This window comes from Chionomys nivalis, chromosome 13, assembly GCF_950005125.1.
Source record: "Chionomys nivalis chromosome 13, mChiNiv1.1, whole genome shotgun sequence".
NCBI lineage: Eukaryota > Metazoa > Chordata > Mammalia > Rodentia > Cricetidae > Chionomys > Chionomys nivalis.
The window spans coordinates 4,069,075-4,085,670 of NC_080098.1; the positions used below are offsets into that span (position 1 = coordinate 4,069,075).

General features: G+C 39.7%; 1 protein-coding gene across 1 annotated transcript in view; it reads right to left on the bottom strand.

Moving 5' to 3' along the window:
* LOC130886082 (outer dynein arm-docking complex subunit 2-like) overlaps positions 1 to 16,596 on the bottom strand; it is a 119,547-nt gene that overhangs the window by 77,328 nt on the left and 25,623 nt on the right. The window contains exon 7 of the mRNA XM_057787985.1: positions 7,950 to 8,064. Within this exon, the coding sequence (XP_057643968.1) occupies positions 7,950 to 8,064 (115 nt within the window). The remainder of the gene's footprint in view (positions 1 to 7,949; positions 8,065 to 16,596) is intronic.

The following is a 16,596-nucleotide window of genomic DNA, read 5'->3' on the forward strand; positions in this document are numbered from 1 at the left end:
ATAGTGTCATACCTAATGTTCCTCCCATTGCCTACATGATTTCAAGTCATCTGCCAGCTTGGTTCAGTCCATTATCATCATGGCAGGACATGACACTATGCAGGCAGACATGGTGCTGGAGAGGTAGCTAAGAGTTCTACATCTTGTAGGCAAAAAGAAGTTGTCTAACACACTAAGTGCTACCTTGTGTGGGAGGAGGAAGAGAAGAAGGAAAAAGAGGAGGAGGAGGAGGAGAAGAGGAAGAGGAAAAAGAAAAAGAATAATATACAGCAAATACGTAAAATTATAGAAGAAAATTTCTCGTATTTAGAGACACATGTCTAACCAAATATAGGACGCCTACAGATTACCAAATAGACAGAACAAGATAAGAAATTCTCCATGACACATTATAGCTAAAACATTAAAAACACACAATTAAGAAGTGTATTGAAAGCAGCAAGAAAAGCCAACTCACTTTTATAAAGGCAGGTCCATGACAATAAACACCTGACTATTCAACAGAGATCTTTAAGTCATAAGGCCAGGAAAAGTGTATCCCAAGTCCTGAAAGAACACTACTATCACCGCAGACTACTATACCCAGCAAGATTACCCACCAAAATTGAAGGAGAAAAATTTCCATGACAAAACCAGATTAAAGGGATTTATGACTACTAGGCCAGCTCTACAGAGGATACTGGAGGAATACTTCACTATGAAAAGAATAATCAGACCCCAGAGGTCACAAGAGAATTAATAAATAATGCAAGACAATGAGACTCACCAAAAAATCAACAAAATGACAGAAATTAATACATATATTTCAAAAATAATTCTTAATATTAATGGTCTCAATTCCTCATAAATGAGATACAAGTTGTCAGATTAGATTAGAAACAAAAACTTTCTGTTTTTACGCTTCCATGAAACACATTTCACCATCAAAGGTAAGCGCCACATTAAGGTAAAAAGATAGAAAAAGTTACTGCAAGCAAATATAACTAAGAAAGAAGCAGGTCTATTTAATGTCTGACAAAATAGTCTGAAAACTACAACTAGTTAGAAGAGTTGAGGAACACTTTATCCTCATTTGAAGAAAAAATCTGCCAACTGAATATTACACCATAAATATATACACACAACCCGGGTACACCCAATTTCATAAAGAAATACTATTGGAGAGAAAACAATAGATTAACCCAAAACAGTGATAAGTTGTCACTATTGTTTTTGATCTCGGCCATTCTTACAGGTATAAGATAGAATCTCAGAGTTGTTTTGATTTGCACTTTTCTGATGACTAAGGATCCTAAAGTGTCTTTCAGCCATTTTAGATTCCTCTGTTGAGAGTTCTCTGTTTAGTTCTGTACTCCATTTTTTATTGGATTATTTGTTGGATTATTTTATTGGATTATTTGATGACCAATTTCTTGAGTTCTTTGTACATTTTGGAGATCAGGGTTAGTTAAGATCTTTTTCCATTCTGTAGAAAAAAACCCTTCATGAAGACCCAGTAATACCACTTTTGGGTATATATCCAAAGGATGCTCAATTGTACCACAAGGACATGTGCTCAACTATGTTCATAGCTGCATTATTTGTCATAGACAGAACCTGGAAACATTTGGAATGCTCACAGAGGTCATAAAAATCAGTAGAAGACCATAGGAGGGGGATTTCAACAGAGAGGAGATAAAATGCAGTGGTATAAGATTTACAGGGAAAGAAAGAGGATAGGTTAAATTGGGAAAGGGATGGGAGGGATAAGTCACATTAAAGGCCTTCAGAAAAAAATCACATGGAAACCTACTGCTGTAGAAGTTTCTGAACTACACACACACACACACACACACACCTTTAGATGGAGGTACCCTATAACAGGGTGACAAAGCTCCTACTAGACACCATAGGCTAACAAAAAACCCAGGGATAAGAATTGGTTACCTCTTTTGAATTGTTGGCTTAGTGAGGTCCCAGAGACCGCAAACACTACAGGCTATTGGTAATGTTCTTGGCTTCCCTCCAGAGCATGACGGTAAGAGCATAGATAATTGTTGAAGATACTACAGACTTGAATCAGAACATGGATACATCAAACTGCCACTAATCTGGAAAAATTTCATTCCTGCTAGCTAGGGCTCATAGTGCTGAGAGGTGCTACACATTTAACAGAGGAGAAAAGAAATCATCAATTTTACCTAGCTTTCAAATCTAAGAGCTACAATGATGACTGGCCTGGCCAGGCACCGATGGAACAAATGCCAAGGGTGTAACTAATCAGTTTCTGATTGGATTTGAAGTCCGCTGTATGAGATGGAACCCATACCTGCTGCCATTATCATGGCCAAGATCTGTGGATAGACAGATCATAGGCCCTACCGGAGAATTTAGAACTATTATTCTGTTAAATTTATATACTATTAAACTATCTCCTAATGACTTATCCTTATAGTCAGAGATTAAAGCATTTTTCAACTCTCATCAGAGAAGCTTCTTTCTCCAGTAGATGGTGATGGACACAGATCCACAACAGCTCAAGATGCAGAGAGCAACAAACTATGGAATGTTTAGCCATAAAATGAACATCTACATCACACCTCCTCCTCCCAAGATTCAGGAATCATTGTGAAAGAGGAGACAGAAAGACTGTAAGAGTTGGAAGCAGAGAATGACTACAAGGAAACAGTGTTGTCTGAACACAGAAAGGCAGTTCTACAACAAAACTTCAGAGTTGTGCCAATAGGCAAGTTCAAACCACCTAAAATTCCAGCATGGAAAAGGAGGTGGGCACCAAGTCCCACAGCTAGAAGAGCAGCTACTGGTAACTGATAGCTGCTGGAGGAGAGGAGTCAATCTTACTCAAGGATGTGGCCCCTCATAGGTCAACCATGCTTCTGTGGAAGGCCACATATCCGGGTCAATATGGGCAGCACAAATTTGACAAGATGGGTTTTTTTAAAAAGAGGCCATAAAGTTAGGTGGGCGTGGGAGGGGCTAGAGCTGGGAGGAGTTGATGGAGGGGATGAATATAATTAAAACACAGTATACAAAATTTTCAAAGAACCAATGACAATTTACAGGAAAACATATTGTGGATGTTGTTAGGCCTATGTTGGTGTGACTGCTTTGTTTCTTTAATTTCTAGATAGAATATTTAAATTTACATACAGATATAGACAGTTGCCTACTGGTTTCTTTGGTTGGCACTTATGAATCTTTCCAATTTATAGAGTATCTTACTTACAAAAACTTTTCAAAAAATAGTGATTAGTTCTTCTCCCGAGTTCCTCCCTTCCTTTTCACATGTCTTCATGTCTTCTTTTCTTTTTACTTCCGCTCATATTCTTGGTTATTTGCTCTACTTTATCTTCCAGATATCTATCTAGCCACATCAATCTTAGGAATAATTATTCCTTCTACTAAATAAATTGTTTTATTAAATAATTTGAAAGCTTTTTTACGATAAGATCTCATTTCATTTCTCAGGCTGATGTATAACCTTGGGCTCGTGGTGAAACTCCCACCTCAGCCTCCCTAAACTCTGGAATTGCAGGTGCAAGCTACTATAGACTGGGTTTATTTTGTCAAGTAACTATTACTTTTAAAAAAACTTTCCTTATTTGGAATTTTTGTTATAGCAATATATTTAGACATAGTGTTCGCCATTAGAACTTTCCGAGGATATTCAGCTTTTGAATTTTTAAATGTATATTCTGCACCTTGCATTATCTCTGTGGCCTCTAAAGTTCATTCTGCTAATCTTGGTTTGTCTTTTAATACAACTAATATTCTTAAATATTACTGCTTTAATATTTATGAACATTTATGAATGAAGGACTGATAAAACAGTTGAAAGAACTGGTAAGAAATATTCTACAAGTGCATATATTAATTTTTAACCAATAGGCTACTTTCTTGCTTCCTAACTAATATTTAAACTTTATATTAAATTTTTATTTTCATTGTAATAGAAATAACATCATACATCTACTGCAGTTTGCCACTTAGCTTAATACATTTGTGAAATGTGGCAACACCGATGAACACATTACTTAAATAAATTAATTTTGTATTACTATTATCTTATTGTCCATTTTCCCTAGGTGAACACTTGAGATCTTTATCATTTTTTCATTTTTTTCACAACTCATTTTTTCACATTTAGAGTTATATTCAGGTCAAACTAAAATTTTATAAAACTTAATTCTTTATAAAAGATTCAGTGGCAAGAGTCTTTAAGATAAATTGAAAAATGTGAAGTAAAGGTGAAAAAGGCAGGCTGGGTTTCGTGGAACACACCTAAAATCACAGCTATGCAGGAGGCTGAGAAAGCAGGATCCCAGGTTCAAGGCCTGAAAGTTGAGCATGGCACCTGGGCATGACTCGATGCCCTAGCAAATACAAAGAGTAGCTCAGTAGTGGAGTACGTTCTTAGCATGCACGAGACCCAAATTCCATCCCAGCTCCACAAAAAGAGAAGAGGGCTAAAAAGAGATATTTGAAAAAAATAATAAAATGTACAAATGATATTGCTGGGTCCAGGGGTAGGTGGATCCCGAAGTTCCTGAGAAACCGCCACACTGTTTTCCAAAGTGGTTGCACAAGTTTGCATTCCCACCAGCAATGGATGAGTGTACCCCTTTCTCCACAACCTCTCCAGCAAAGGCTATCATTGGGGTTTTTGATTTTAGCCATTCTGACAGGTGTAAGATGGTATCTTAAAGTTGTCTTGATTTGCATTTCCCTGATCGCTAAGGAAGTGGAGCATGACCTTAAATGTCTTTTGGCCATTCGAACTTCTTCTGTTGAGAATTCTCTGTTCAGCTCAGTGCCCCATTTTTTAATTGGGTTGATTAGCCCTTTACGGTCTACTTTCTTGAGTTCTCTATATATTTTGTAGATCAGACCTTTGTCTGTTGCGGGGTTGGTGAAGATCTTCTCCCAGTCAGTGGGTTGCCTTTTTGTCTTAGTGATAGTGTCCTTTGCTTTACAGAAGCTTCTCAGTCTCAGGAGGTCCCATTTATTCAATGATGCCCTTAATGTCTGTGCTGCTGGGGTTGTACGTAGGAAGTGGTCTCCTGTGCCCATGTGTTGTAGAGTACTTCCCACTTTCTCTTCGATCAGGTTCAGTGTGTTCGGACTGATATTGAGGTCTTTAATCCATTTGGACTTGAGTTTTGAGCATGGTGATAGATATGGATCTATTTTCATTCTTCTACAGGCTGACATCCAGTTTTGCCAGCACCATTTGTTAAAGATGCTCTCTTTTTTCCATTGTATACTTTTAGCTCCTTTATCAAAAATCAAGTGTTCATAGGTTTGTGGGTTAAAGCTAGGGTCTTCTATTCGATTCCATTGGTCGACTTCTCTGTTTCTATGCCAATACCAAGCTGTTTTCAATACTGTAGCTCTGTAATAGAGTTTGAAGTCAGGGATGGTAATGCCTCCAGACGATCCTTTATTGTATAAGATTGTTTTGGCTATCCTGGACCCAGCAATACCACTCTTGGGAATATACCCAAGAAATGCCCTATCATACAACAAAAGTATATGCTCAACTATGTTCATAGAAGCATTGTTTGTAATAGCCAGAACCTGGAAACAACCTAGATGCCCTTCAATGGAAGAATGGATGAAGAAAGTATGGAATATATACATATTAGAGTACTACTCAGCAGTAAAAAACAATGACTTCCTGAATTTTGCAGGCAAATGGTCGGAAATAGAAAACACTATCCTGAGTGAGGTGAGCCAGACCCAAAAAGAGGAACATGGGATGTACTCACTCATATTTGGTTTCTAGCCACAAATAGGGGACGTTGAGCTTATTATGCATGGTCCTAGAGAAGCTAATTAAGAAGGTGAACCCAAAGAAAAACATTTAGGCGATGAAAGGAGACAGAGACAAAGACCCACATTGGAGCATGGGACTGAAATCTCAAGGTCCAAATCAAGAGCAGGAGACAGAGCACGAACAAGGAACTCAGGACCGCGAGGGGTGCACCCACACACTGAGACAATGGGGAAGTTCTATCAGGAACTCACCAAGGCCAGCGGGCCTGGGTCTGAAAAAGCATGGGATAAAACCGGACTTGCTGAAAATAATGGACAATGAGGACTACTGAGAACCCAAGAACAATGGCAATGGGTTTTTGATCCTACTGCACGTATTGGCTTTGTGGGAGCCTAGGCAGTTTGGATGCTCACCTTACTAGACCTGGATGGAGGTGGGTGGTCCTTGGACTTCCCACAGGGCAGGGAACCTGGATTACTCTTAGGGATGATGAGGGAGGGGGACTTGATTGGGGGAGGGAAATGGGAGGTGGTGGCGGGGAGAAGGCAGAAATCTTTAATATATAAATAAACAATAAAAAATGTACAAATGAAAGCTAAAATAACTAATAAATAAATAGATTCTTCCTACAAATAAAGAAACCTTTGATCTTGGCATTAATGTTCAGAAAAGTAACCTTTTCAAGGACACCGCTGTTCCTGCTGCTGTAACTCCTAGGAAAACAGCCAAGGTCCCTGTGAGGGCCCACAGAAGTGTATCCACTCCACTTTGGTTGAAGGTCTCGCTCTTTCAAAGCTATTAACAATAAGTCTGAAGAGTAACCTTCATCAGGCGATGAAAGGAGACAGATACAAAGACCCACATTGGAGCACCAGACTGAAATCTCAAGGTCCAAATCAGGAGCAGAAGGAGAGAGAGCACGAGCAAGGAACTCAGGACTGCGAGGGGGATACCCACACACTGAGACAATGGGGATGTTCTATCGGGAACTCACCAAGGCCAGCTGGCCTGGGTCAGAAAAAGCATGGGATAAAACCGGACTTGCTGATCATAGCGGACAATGAGGACTACTGAGAACTCAAGAAATATGGCAATGGATTTTTGATCCTACTGCACGTACTGGCTTTGTGGGAGCCTAGGCAGTTTGGATGCTCACCTTACTAGACCGGGATGGAGGTGGATGGTCTTTGTACTTCCCTCAGGGCAGGGAACCCTGATTACTCTTAGGGCTGACGAGGGAGGGGGACTTGATTGGGGGAGGGAAATGGGAGGTGGGGGTGGGGAGGAGGCAGAATTCTTTAATAAATAAATAAATAAAATAAAAAAAGAAAAACAAAAAAAAATAACAGTAAGTCTGACTTAAGGAGTGGCTACAAACAAGATGTTCTGATCTAGGGTGTGGTTACTTGGTGTTTTGGATACTAAGATGGCCCATGGAGATGGATCTACTCCACCTTGACCTAAGGTCAGAGAATTCAAGTTCATTTCTGTTTCTTCATTTTTAATTTGACCCAGGGAGTGGCTGCTTATAGGATACTTGGTCTATGGTGTTGTTGCTGCACGTTCTGCCTAAAACATCAGAATGCATAACTCAGGAAAACAGTGGCTTGATGTCTCAGGCAATTGTTCTATTTGTTATTCGTGTCCTGTTAAAGCAATCTTCCTTCTTCCCCCCTTTGGATTGGGGTATATAAGCATGTGGAAAATAATCATAGGCAGATTCAGCATTCACTGGGTTACCACAGGTCTTGACTATCCTATGTCTTGGTACTATCCTATGTCTCTGGATTTCTCCCGTATCTCTGTTCCTCTTGCCTAATATTTCTAATTCACACTCACCTACCCTGGAACTATCAACTCATCAAGGCAGGACCCAGACAGGTCCCCCAATTTGTCCTCTTTTTAAGCAACAGAAAATGCAATACAGTCAACTTTCCCATTGCCTCAAAGACAGGAGCAAAAGTCCATTGCTGTTACCTTTGCCTAATTTCATGTCACATTTTTCAGCAAACCAGAAGAAAGAATGGCTGGAAATTGCTTTAGCATAAGTATTTTGCCTTCTTTTTCTACAAGATCAATCTGACCAAAAGTGAGTCCGTATAAACTAGTATGGTGTTGACACTATTCGAGGGCTTACAAGTTCTAGAACAAACAGATTTGCAACCACTTCTACCTTTGCATTTTCGATGCAGGGACAGAGTGCCCATGCTGCGCTGGCCTTCACATCTGGGTGTGGATTTTTGAGCAGGGACCACAACAGGCGAACTCCATCTAAGCGATCAATTATCCTGTGGAGAAGGCAAAAACCGTGGTGTGAACTATAATCAGTAAATGGGTGGGAAAATCCAAGTGGCTCCCTTAGCCACACAATTCTAGTCTCTTTTTGGGCATTCTACTGGGGTCTCTTTTGAGCAATCCTCCCACAACAGTGGTATTTACACACAATTGACTGATCAAGCCCTCTGATTTTAGTTTCAATCTTCATGACCCGGAAAGCACCCTGCATAACAATTATGATTCACATAAACTAGAATCAAGCCACACAATGTCTTAATCAGCTGTCCACAGACTGTTACCTCTACGTAAAAAGTACTGGTTTCTTCGCATAATAGCATCTAAATACTCCCCAAAACAAACATTTATGCCTCAAAGTTATGCAGTTACCTTTTTATTTGGTCTGTGTTTAGTTGACGCACCTTATGTTATGACATATTTTAAACTCCTCCAGTCCTAACCTAAGCTTGGGAATTAAAATCATCACACCACAGTGCATCTTTTGTTGGGCACGCAGAACACATGCGTTGTTTTCATGTGCTCTCATTGCAGTAAGCCTAGCACAACAGACCGTGTTGTAATTACTTAAACATACTGTAATCAAAATAGCTTTATGACTAGCTGAAAATGAGTTATCATCAGAACCATCTCTGCAGCATCTGTCTTCTGTTTATGTATCAATCAGTTCATGGAACATAACCTTGCAAAAGGGTCTGCAGAGTGCTGGGGGTGGAGGGGAAGGCCAAACAAGCCTTAATACCCTTCACAAACACGGCTTTGCTCATAAAGATGCATTAAATGCAAAGCAGATGAAGAAAGATAAGGACCATCATAATTCCCTTGACTTTTCATCTCCGGTTCAGTTGAACACATGTAGTATTTAGCCCTCAGTAGAGTAAATTCTACTGGCTTTTAAAATGCCATTCAAATTCTTCCTTTATAATTGACATTTTAAGAAATTTACATTTCTTGATTATTTGAGATGAGTTTTCCAAAGGAAACTATGCATTACCCAGCATTCCCAGGTAGTTATGGGCAGCTTTGTGAAATGCTAACAGTGTAGAGCAACATAGACTGGCTGTTAAGAAAATAATTCTTAGAGTCGGGCGGTGGTGGCACACGCCTTTAATCCCAGCACTCGGGAGGCAGAGGCAGAGGCAGGCGAATCTCTGGGAATTAGAGGCCAGCCTGGTCTACAGGAGCTAGTTCTGGGACGGGCACCAAAGCTACAGAGAAACCCTGTCTCGTAAAACCAAAAAAAAAAAAAAAAAAAGAAAATAATTCTTCCCAGTACAGAGATTGCTCAGCACTGAAGAACCCTTGATGCTTTTCCAGAGGACTCAAGGTCAGTTCCCAGCACTCATGCTAGGTGACTCACAATTTCCTGCCTGTAATTCCAGCTCTGGCAGATCCAATACTCTGCTCAGGAACATACCAACCCACAGACACAAAGGAGGAATACATGCATTTCTTTGGAAAAAAATTAATTGAAATTTAAAGTAAATAAAATGAGGAGGAAAGCAATTCGGGAAGACACTCGATGTCAGCTTCTAGCCTCCAAATGCACACTCACATGTGCACACACAGGAACATATACATATACTATACAAATGCATGTATGTGCATTTACACATACTTACTCATAGGAAGACATAATTTTTTCCCCAGACAAAACTTTACAATTCGCTACAAAAATTCACTATTTTCCTCCATAGCCTCAGAAATTTATCAGCTGCTTCATCAAAAGGAATAAGGGTTGTGGTCCATCACTAAGGTCTTAAAAGACTCAGAAGCATGGGAGTGACAGCATGATATGAGGAAAATACCACTCAAAATATTTGCATGCATGGGAGCTGGCTCAGGAGAGGTGAACCCCAAAAGTCCACTGTATCCCTCCCCTGCTGCAGCGCTAGCATGGATAGCTCACTCCCAGCGACTTGCTGTGTCTGACACCGAGAGCAGCATGGTCTCTTAGCCACCAAGCTATCTCTCCAGCCCTCTAATGTTTATTTATAAATAGGAATTCATGAACACAGAATCTGCAGATAAGAACTAGCTGTGTGTTAATTGTCCATCAGAGAAGCACAGTCTAGTGAAGAACTAGGGACCACTGCTGTAGCAAGTGTGTGCTTATGTACCAAGTGAAGAAAGACAATGCTATGTTCCGGGTCACAGGAAAGTTACTCTCCAACAACAGAGCCAGTGTGAGCTGATGTCCAAGGCCCATGAGTCAGACTTGGAAGGCTGAAGTAGAATGATCTGGAGTTTCAGTACTGTTTGGCTATGTAGGAGACCCTGTCCCCACACAAACATAGGAAAGTAGAACAATACAAACAAATGAACAAAATCCCCTTTTACAGGCCTCCTGGATTCCTGTTAAGCTTTCGGTAGGAATCAGCACCCCCTACTTTTCTGTAACTCCAGCACAGTGTTTTGCCCATAGTGATGTGTTTTCTCCTTAAGTACTAGGTGACCTCCCTGACGAGGCATTCTAGACAGCCTGCCATGCACAGGGATGTGACTACAGCTGAGAACACTGGTTACGCAGATCTGAAATAAGACAGTCTTTGCTCATTTCTTTTTTTTTCAGAAAACCAGAAGTCTCTCCCAACATCCGTACATTCCTTCAAAAACCTCACCCTCACAGAGCACATGGCTCCATCCTAACCAGAAGTGTTTATATTTGAAATTGTCTCTAGATTGAGCACATGTTTATGCTGTGCTTTGCAAGTTTATTGCTTCTTGTGGAGCAGTGGTGGCAGCACAGGTGATAGTAATTTCAATAACCACCCACTTTCCATGCATCCCCTGCCTTTGTAGCTTTTAAAATTGACTGCCAACTTGCTTTGAATTCAACTTCCAGTGGGGCTAGCTCTCCTCAAATTCATATCAAGAGAATATTATCTTTATCACTTGAAATCATAAAGCAAGCCTGACCTTTGCCTTTCCAAGATTGTCTACTTTTACATGGAGATCAAACTGTTGGCAGAATAACAGCTCTAGGGCAATGACTAGATTTCGATTTCCAACTTTTTTCTTTTTTTAAAATTAATAGTAATACTGAGTTTGGTGGCACCACCTGCAGCCCCAGTACTTGGGAGATGAAGGCAAGAGGATCATGTTTAAGATCATTTTCCACTACCTAGAGCACATGAGACCAGCGTGAAGTACACAGGATCCTGTATCAATTCACCCCCAGAAAAAATGGACAGAAAATGCCCAAATTAGAAAAAGATGCAGCTGCTCTGTCTTCCAGCCTCCTGTGTTGCATTAACACTAGCAGGACTGGAAGACATCTGGCTGGCTTCCGTGCCCAGCAAGGCCACAGAGATAAACAACTAGTTTTGCATCATGGGGCATGGGCAAGGCTATTGGTTCTTTCTGGGAAAACCAACGCATTTTGAAATCATAATGCTGCACGCTTTGTAAAAATGTCACAGCAACAGATGCTTCGTCATCCAGTCTCCAAAGCTAAGCTCATCGTTCAGTTCTGCTGGCGACTCTCAGAGCTCCCTGCAGTAAAGGTGTGTCACCCTGACAGGCATTCTCCCGATAGTATTGTGTAGCACTGGCATTTTGTAATTCTCACCTAGCAGAATTATTTTATTAGAAATTGTGAAATAGAGGCTTTTCCCAGTTTCTCAGTCTGAGCAGCTGACATTCCATAGTTTCCCCTCATCAGCTACAGCTTGCTCAAGTTCCCCAAGATAGAAGGTATTTCATCCTTCTGTTTTAGGGCCAATTGTGACTACTGTTTCACGCTGACATACTCTCTTCCTTCTTAATTATCCTTTAGTATGTACATTTCATGTTATTAAATCTACCACTTGTTTATTTTGTGGTTTTAATATTTAGCATATCTTCAGAATAGACTTCCATGCCTCCAAACAATAAAATAATATTTTGCATTTGTATATCTTACTCTACCCGTAATCTGTTAATTACTTCAATTTTCTTTAAGCATCTATTTCCCCCACAGAAAAAAATAATTGATTTTATCCTAAAATTTAATAGATATATAGATAGTTTCAGCTGTATAAATGATATATACATACAAAATTGTAGTGGGAGCTGCAGGCTGTATTCCCACAGCCCGGCTCCCTGCCGCCCAGCTAGCTTTACCCGAAATAACAACACACAAACTGTATTCTTTTAAACACTGCTTGGCCCATTAGCTTTAGCCCTTACTGGTTAATTCTCATATCCCGATCAACCCATCTCTAATAATCTGTGTAGCACCAGTCTTACCGGGAAAGATTCAGCATGTCTGACCTGGCGGCTTGCTTCATCGTGTCTGCCTCTGAGAGGAGCTGCCCTGCATCTGCCCGGGAGAGGGGAGCATGGCGTCTGAGCTCACTTCCTCTTCCTCCCAGCATTCTGTTCTGTTTACTCCACCCACCTATGTTCTAACCTATGAGGACCAAGCAGTTTCTTTATTATTTAACCAATGACCTCCCTCCATCATTTCCCCTTTTTCTGTTTAAACAAAAAAGGAAGGCAAAATTACATATAGCAAAACAGTTATCAAGTAAGAATTACAGTTACAATATTTACATCTATTTTATCTTTATCATAACTAAGGAAAACTATAACTATCTATCTATTCTTCAACTCCATCAAAGACTCCAGAAAGATACAATATTACCTAAGCAAACAAGAAATAAGCAACTTTCAAACTCTAGAAATGACAGAGACATCTTGCTGCCTGGACAGTCACTCAAAGTTCCTCTGTACCGTTTGGGCATCCATCTTCGGCCTACAGGTCCATAGTATCCAGCAGACATTACCATGAAGCAGGAAATTTCAAAGGCAGTTCAATCACTATCTGCTGTGTCCTGCAGAATGTCTCGCAGACTCCTTCATGAATCAGGAACCCCGAAAGATCATCTCACCTTTAGGCAAGTTCAGCAGTCCTCTCTCTCTGCGGTTTCTCTGTGTCCAGTTTATACAATAGCCCAGGCAAGAGCAGTTTCTTGCCCAAATGGCTATCAAACTCCATAAAGATCCTCTTCGATGCCCATCTTCCTCTTAAAGTAGATTGGTGCTGCCAGGAGCAGAGTGTCTTATTGTCATGAAAAGTCTTAAGTTATTAAAACATTAAATAGCATATTCCGTAGTCTTTGAAAGATATGAAGAATGTCTATCTAAAATATATCTATGTACATCTAGAAAATCTAACATGACTACAAACTTGACTATTATAGATGATTATCCATTAACAACCTATATACATTACATTTTTACATGAACTACACAATCACAATACCTTAATCAATATCAGAAATACATATACATATAACAAGATTGACCTTAAATTTATAACAATAAACCAAGATTCATATTAATGCAAATTACTCACATCTATATCATCTCCCTCTTTAAATGTAAAAGAACATTTATAAACAATATATGGGAATATGGGCGCAGTTATTTCTCTCCAAACTACTTCCTGCTGAATGGGGGCTCTGTTATTCAGGTCTTTTATGGCATAACCTGTGTGCTAGATTCAACTCAGTCAGCAGTCGAGTGAAGTAATTTTTTGAAGGTGTTCACAGCAACTTTTCAGGAGGGTGTGGTCTATCATACCATATTGGGATAGAAACAATCCGCAGGGTGTCATCATCTGTGAAAACAAAAGAAGAATCTCTTTTCCAAAGTATCATATCCTTAGATCCAAATTCTGAAGTCAAGGTATTTTCAAAATATCTATGTTGGATTAGCTCAGCAGCATTAATAAACAAATATCTTTTAGCAGCTTTTGCTCTTTCCTCAGCATTCAAACAATTCAAAGAGACCATAATAGCATACAGTTTCAAAATTCTCTGTGTATTTTCCATCTTTGTACAGCTTTATTTTAACTCTATTTAAGATATTTTTACTTTTATTTATTTTTTTGAGACAGTTTCTCTGTATATCTTTGTCTTGGAATAACTCTGTAGACCAGGCTGTCCTTGAACTCTCAGAGATCTTTCTGTCTCTGCCTCCCAGGCATTGGGATTAAAGGCGTGTGCTACCACACCTTGATGTCACAGAGGTCAATCTCCCTCTGCCTCCAAAGTGTTGGGATTAAAGGTGTGTACTACCACACCCAACTACTTTCTTTCTTCCTTTTTTTTTTTACTTTTAAGAACTTTAACTTTTAGCCTGCATATATTTTTAACACACTGTAAATCATTTAAAGGTTTTTTTGTTTTGTTTTGTTTTTGAATCTCTCTTTACTGTATCTCTCTCTCTCTTTCTGACCACATGAGCCTTTAAATTACTGAGCAATATGGGTAGGTTTAAAGCTGTGGCTTTGATGGCTGGATCCAGCCCATTCCTTAGCTTTCCAGCCTCATAGCTGAGGTACCGGCTGTAGCCATGTTTATCACCACAACTCTGTTGCGTTTCAAGGTCCTTGCCAGTAAACAAGCTGCAACACTCAAATGCTCTCTCTGTAGCTGACCTCCTGCCTCAAAGAGTCAGTGTTTGCCCTGGCAGGATGGCCCACAAAGCCAGCATTTTTAAATGGCGCGGCTTTTTTCCTACTACAGCTGAAAACCGAAAAGTATGCGTTCAGCTTTTCATCAACACCATTTAAGTGTTTCGTGGCAGGACCTCTTAAGAGAGTTGCAGGGTTTTGCAGCTAAAGCTGAGTCAGGTAGCCTCTCTTAGATGAGAGCGCTTGCTTGCCTCTAGCAAGCAGAGCAGACCCAAGAAATTGCTGCTACCAAGAAAACATGCTTTACTCTATTCTTTCCCAAGCTTTCTCAGGCTTTCTGTGGACTCAGTTGTCCACTACACAAAATCATATATATATATATATATATATATATGGCTTATCTATTGATTATTTATACCTCTGCCAGGACTGTGTTTTTATACCTCTCCTAGTTTAATTGTACATGTAGGAACTCTAAAACCTACTGAATATGTATTCCTTATTCTTGTTGCCTAGGCATTTGTATAATTAAAGTCTCTGCATTGACCCCCCCCATGTGCATAAAGAATAAATAGGAATACCAGGTTAAAAAACACTAATTATTAGAAGTAAAGAATGCATGTGATGGGGTACACAAATTGGCCATGGCAAAAAAAAAATAAATAAATAAAAAAATAAAAAAAAAAGCACTGTGAACTTACAGATCATTAAAGAAATCCCCACTGTAAATCAAAGAGAAAAAGTAGACAAGAAGTGAGGGAGAAGAAAGAAACAGAAGTCAGACGCCTGGGGAATGATATTGAAAAGACAATATATGTATAATTGGAGTAGCAAGGAATGAAGAAAAAAAGGATATTTGTGAAAGCAATAACTAAAATTGTTCTAAAATTGACAGAGGACATCAATTCACAGGTTCAAAGATTTCAGTAACTCAGTCAGGAAAAAAATAGTTATTATTTAAAAACCACATCTGTGCACACATATTCAAATTATTAAAATTCAATCTTGAAATTAACAGAGAAACAGGACATGCCTGAGTCCATCCAGGCTGAAACAGACTGTGAGAAGCAGGGCTGGCCAGTAAATAGCATTTATTCCCTGCAACTCTGAAGGTTAGGAAAGTCAAACGTAAATGCTCTAGCAGATTGGTACTCAGTGAGAGCTGACTGCTTGGCTTATGGAAGCTGTCTCCTTCTGTGTCTTCACATTGCACAAAGAGGTAAGGGATCTTTACTGGGGTTTCTTAAAGAGGCTCCGTTCCATTCATGAATCCTCTAAACTCAAGACTTAACTACTTTCCAAGTCCCATTACCAAATACCCTCCCACTGAGAATTGGTTGTCAACATTTCAATTTTGGTGGGACACAAACATTAATTCTGAGGACATCAGGCATAAAGAGCTATGATACTCATGAAAGCTAAGTTATTAACAGAAGAAGGACAAGAAGACATCAGGATGACATTGATAAGATATGGAAAAAATTACAGAGTTAGACTTCTGTATCCCATAAAAAATATCCTCAAACTGACAGTAAAACTTCTCACTCTTGCCCAAGTTATACAGCCATCATGTGAGGCAAAGCAAGCAATCATCTACAGTAGAAGGCAATGTAACTTCAGCCTAGTACAGGGTTAGAACCAAGAGTGATGCTGTGGGAACCTCTTGGGGGTAGGAAGAAATAGTCACAAAGTTTAAGACTCTAGACAATGAGATAAAAGCAATTGCGAAATAATCCTTGAGTAATGGAGAAGATATTACTGAGAACATAGAAGAGATCAAGGGCATAGTGGAGCAGCCTGGCATGGGACAGTAGATGCTGAGCAAGATGAGGTACCAGTGGCTGAACAGGAGAGCAGCGAGACTATCTGGTGTCTGGACAATCAATCCATCAGCGTAGTCATGGTTTCAATGTGAAGTGTCTCCCAAAGGCTTGATCCAATGAATGTTCAGAGGTGGGGGCTGGGAAAGTGATCAGTTCATGAGATCTCTGATCTAATTGATACATTAGTCAATTGATGGATTGGTAGTTTGACGGAGTTATTGGAAGCAAGAGAGGGAGTAGAAAGTAGGAAGTGTTGCCTATTTGGAAAAATTAAATGACAAGGGACACATCCTTGAAGGGTA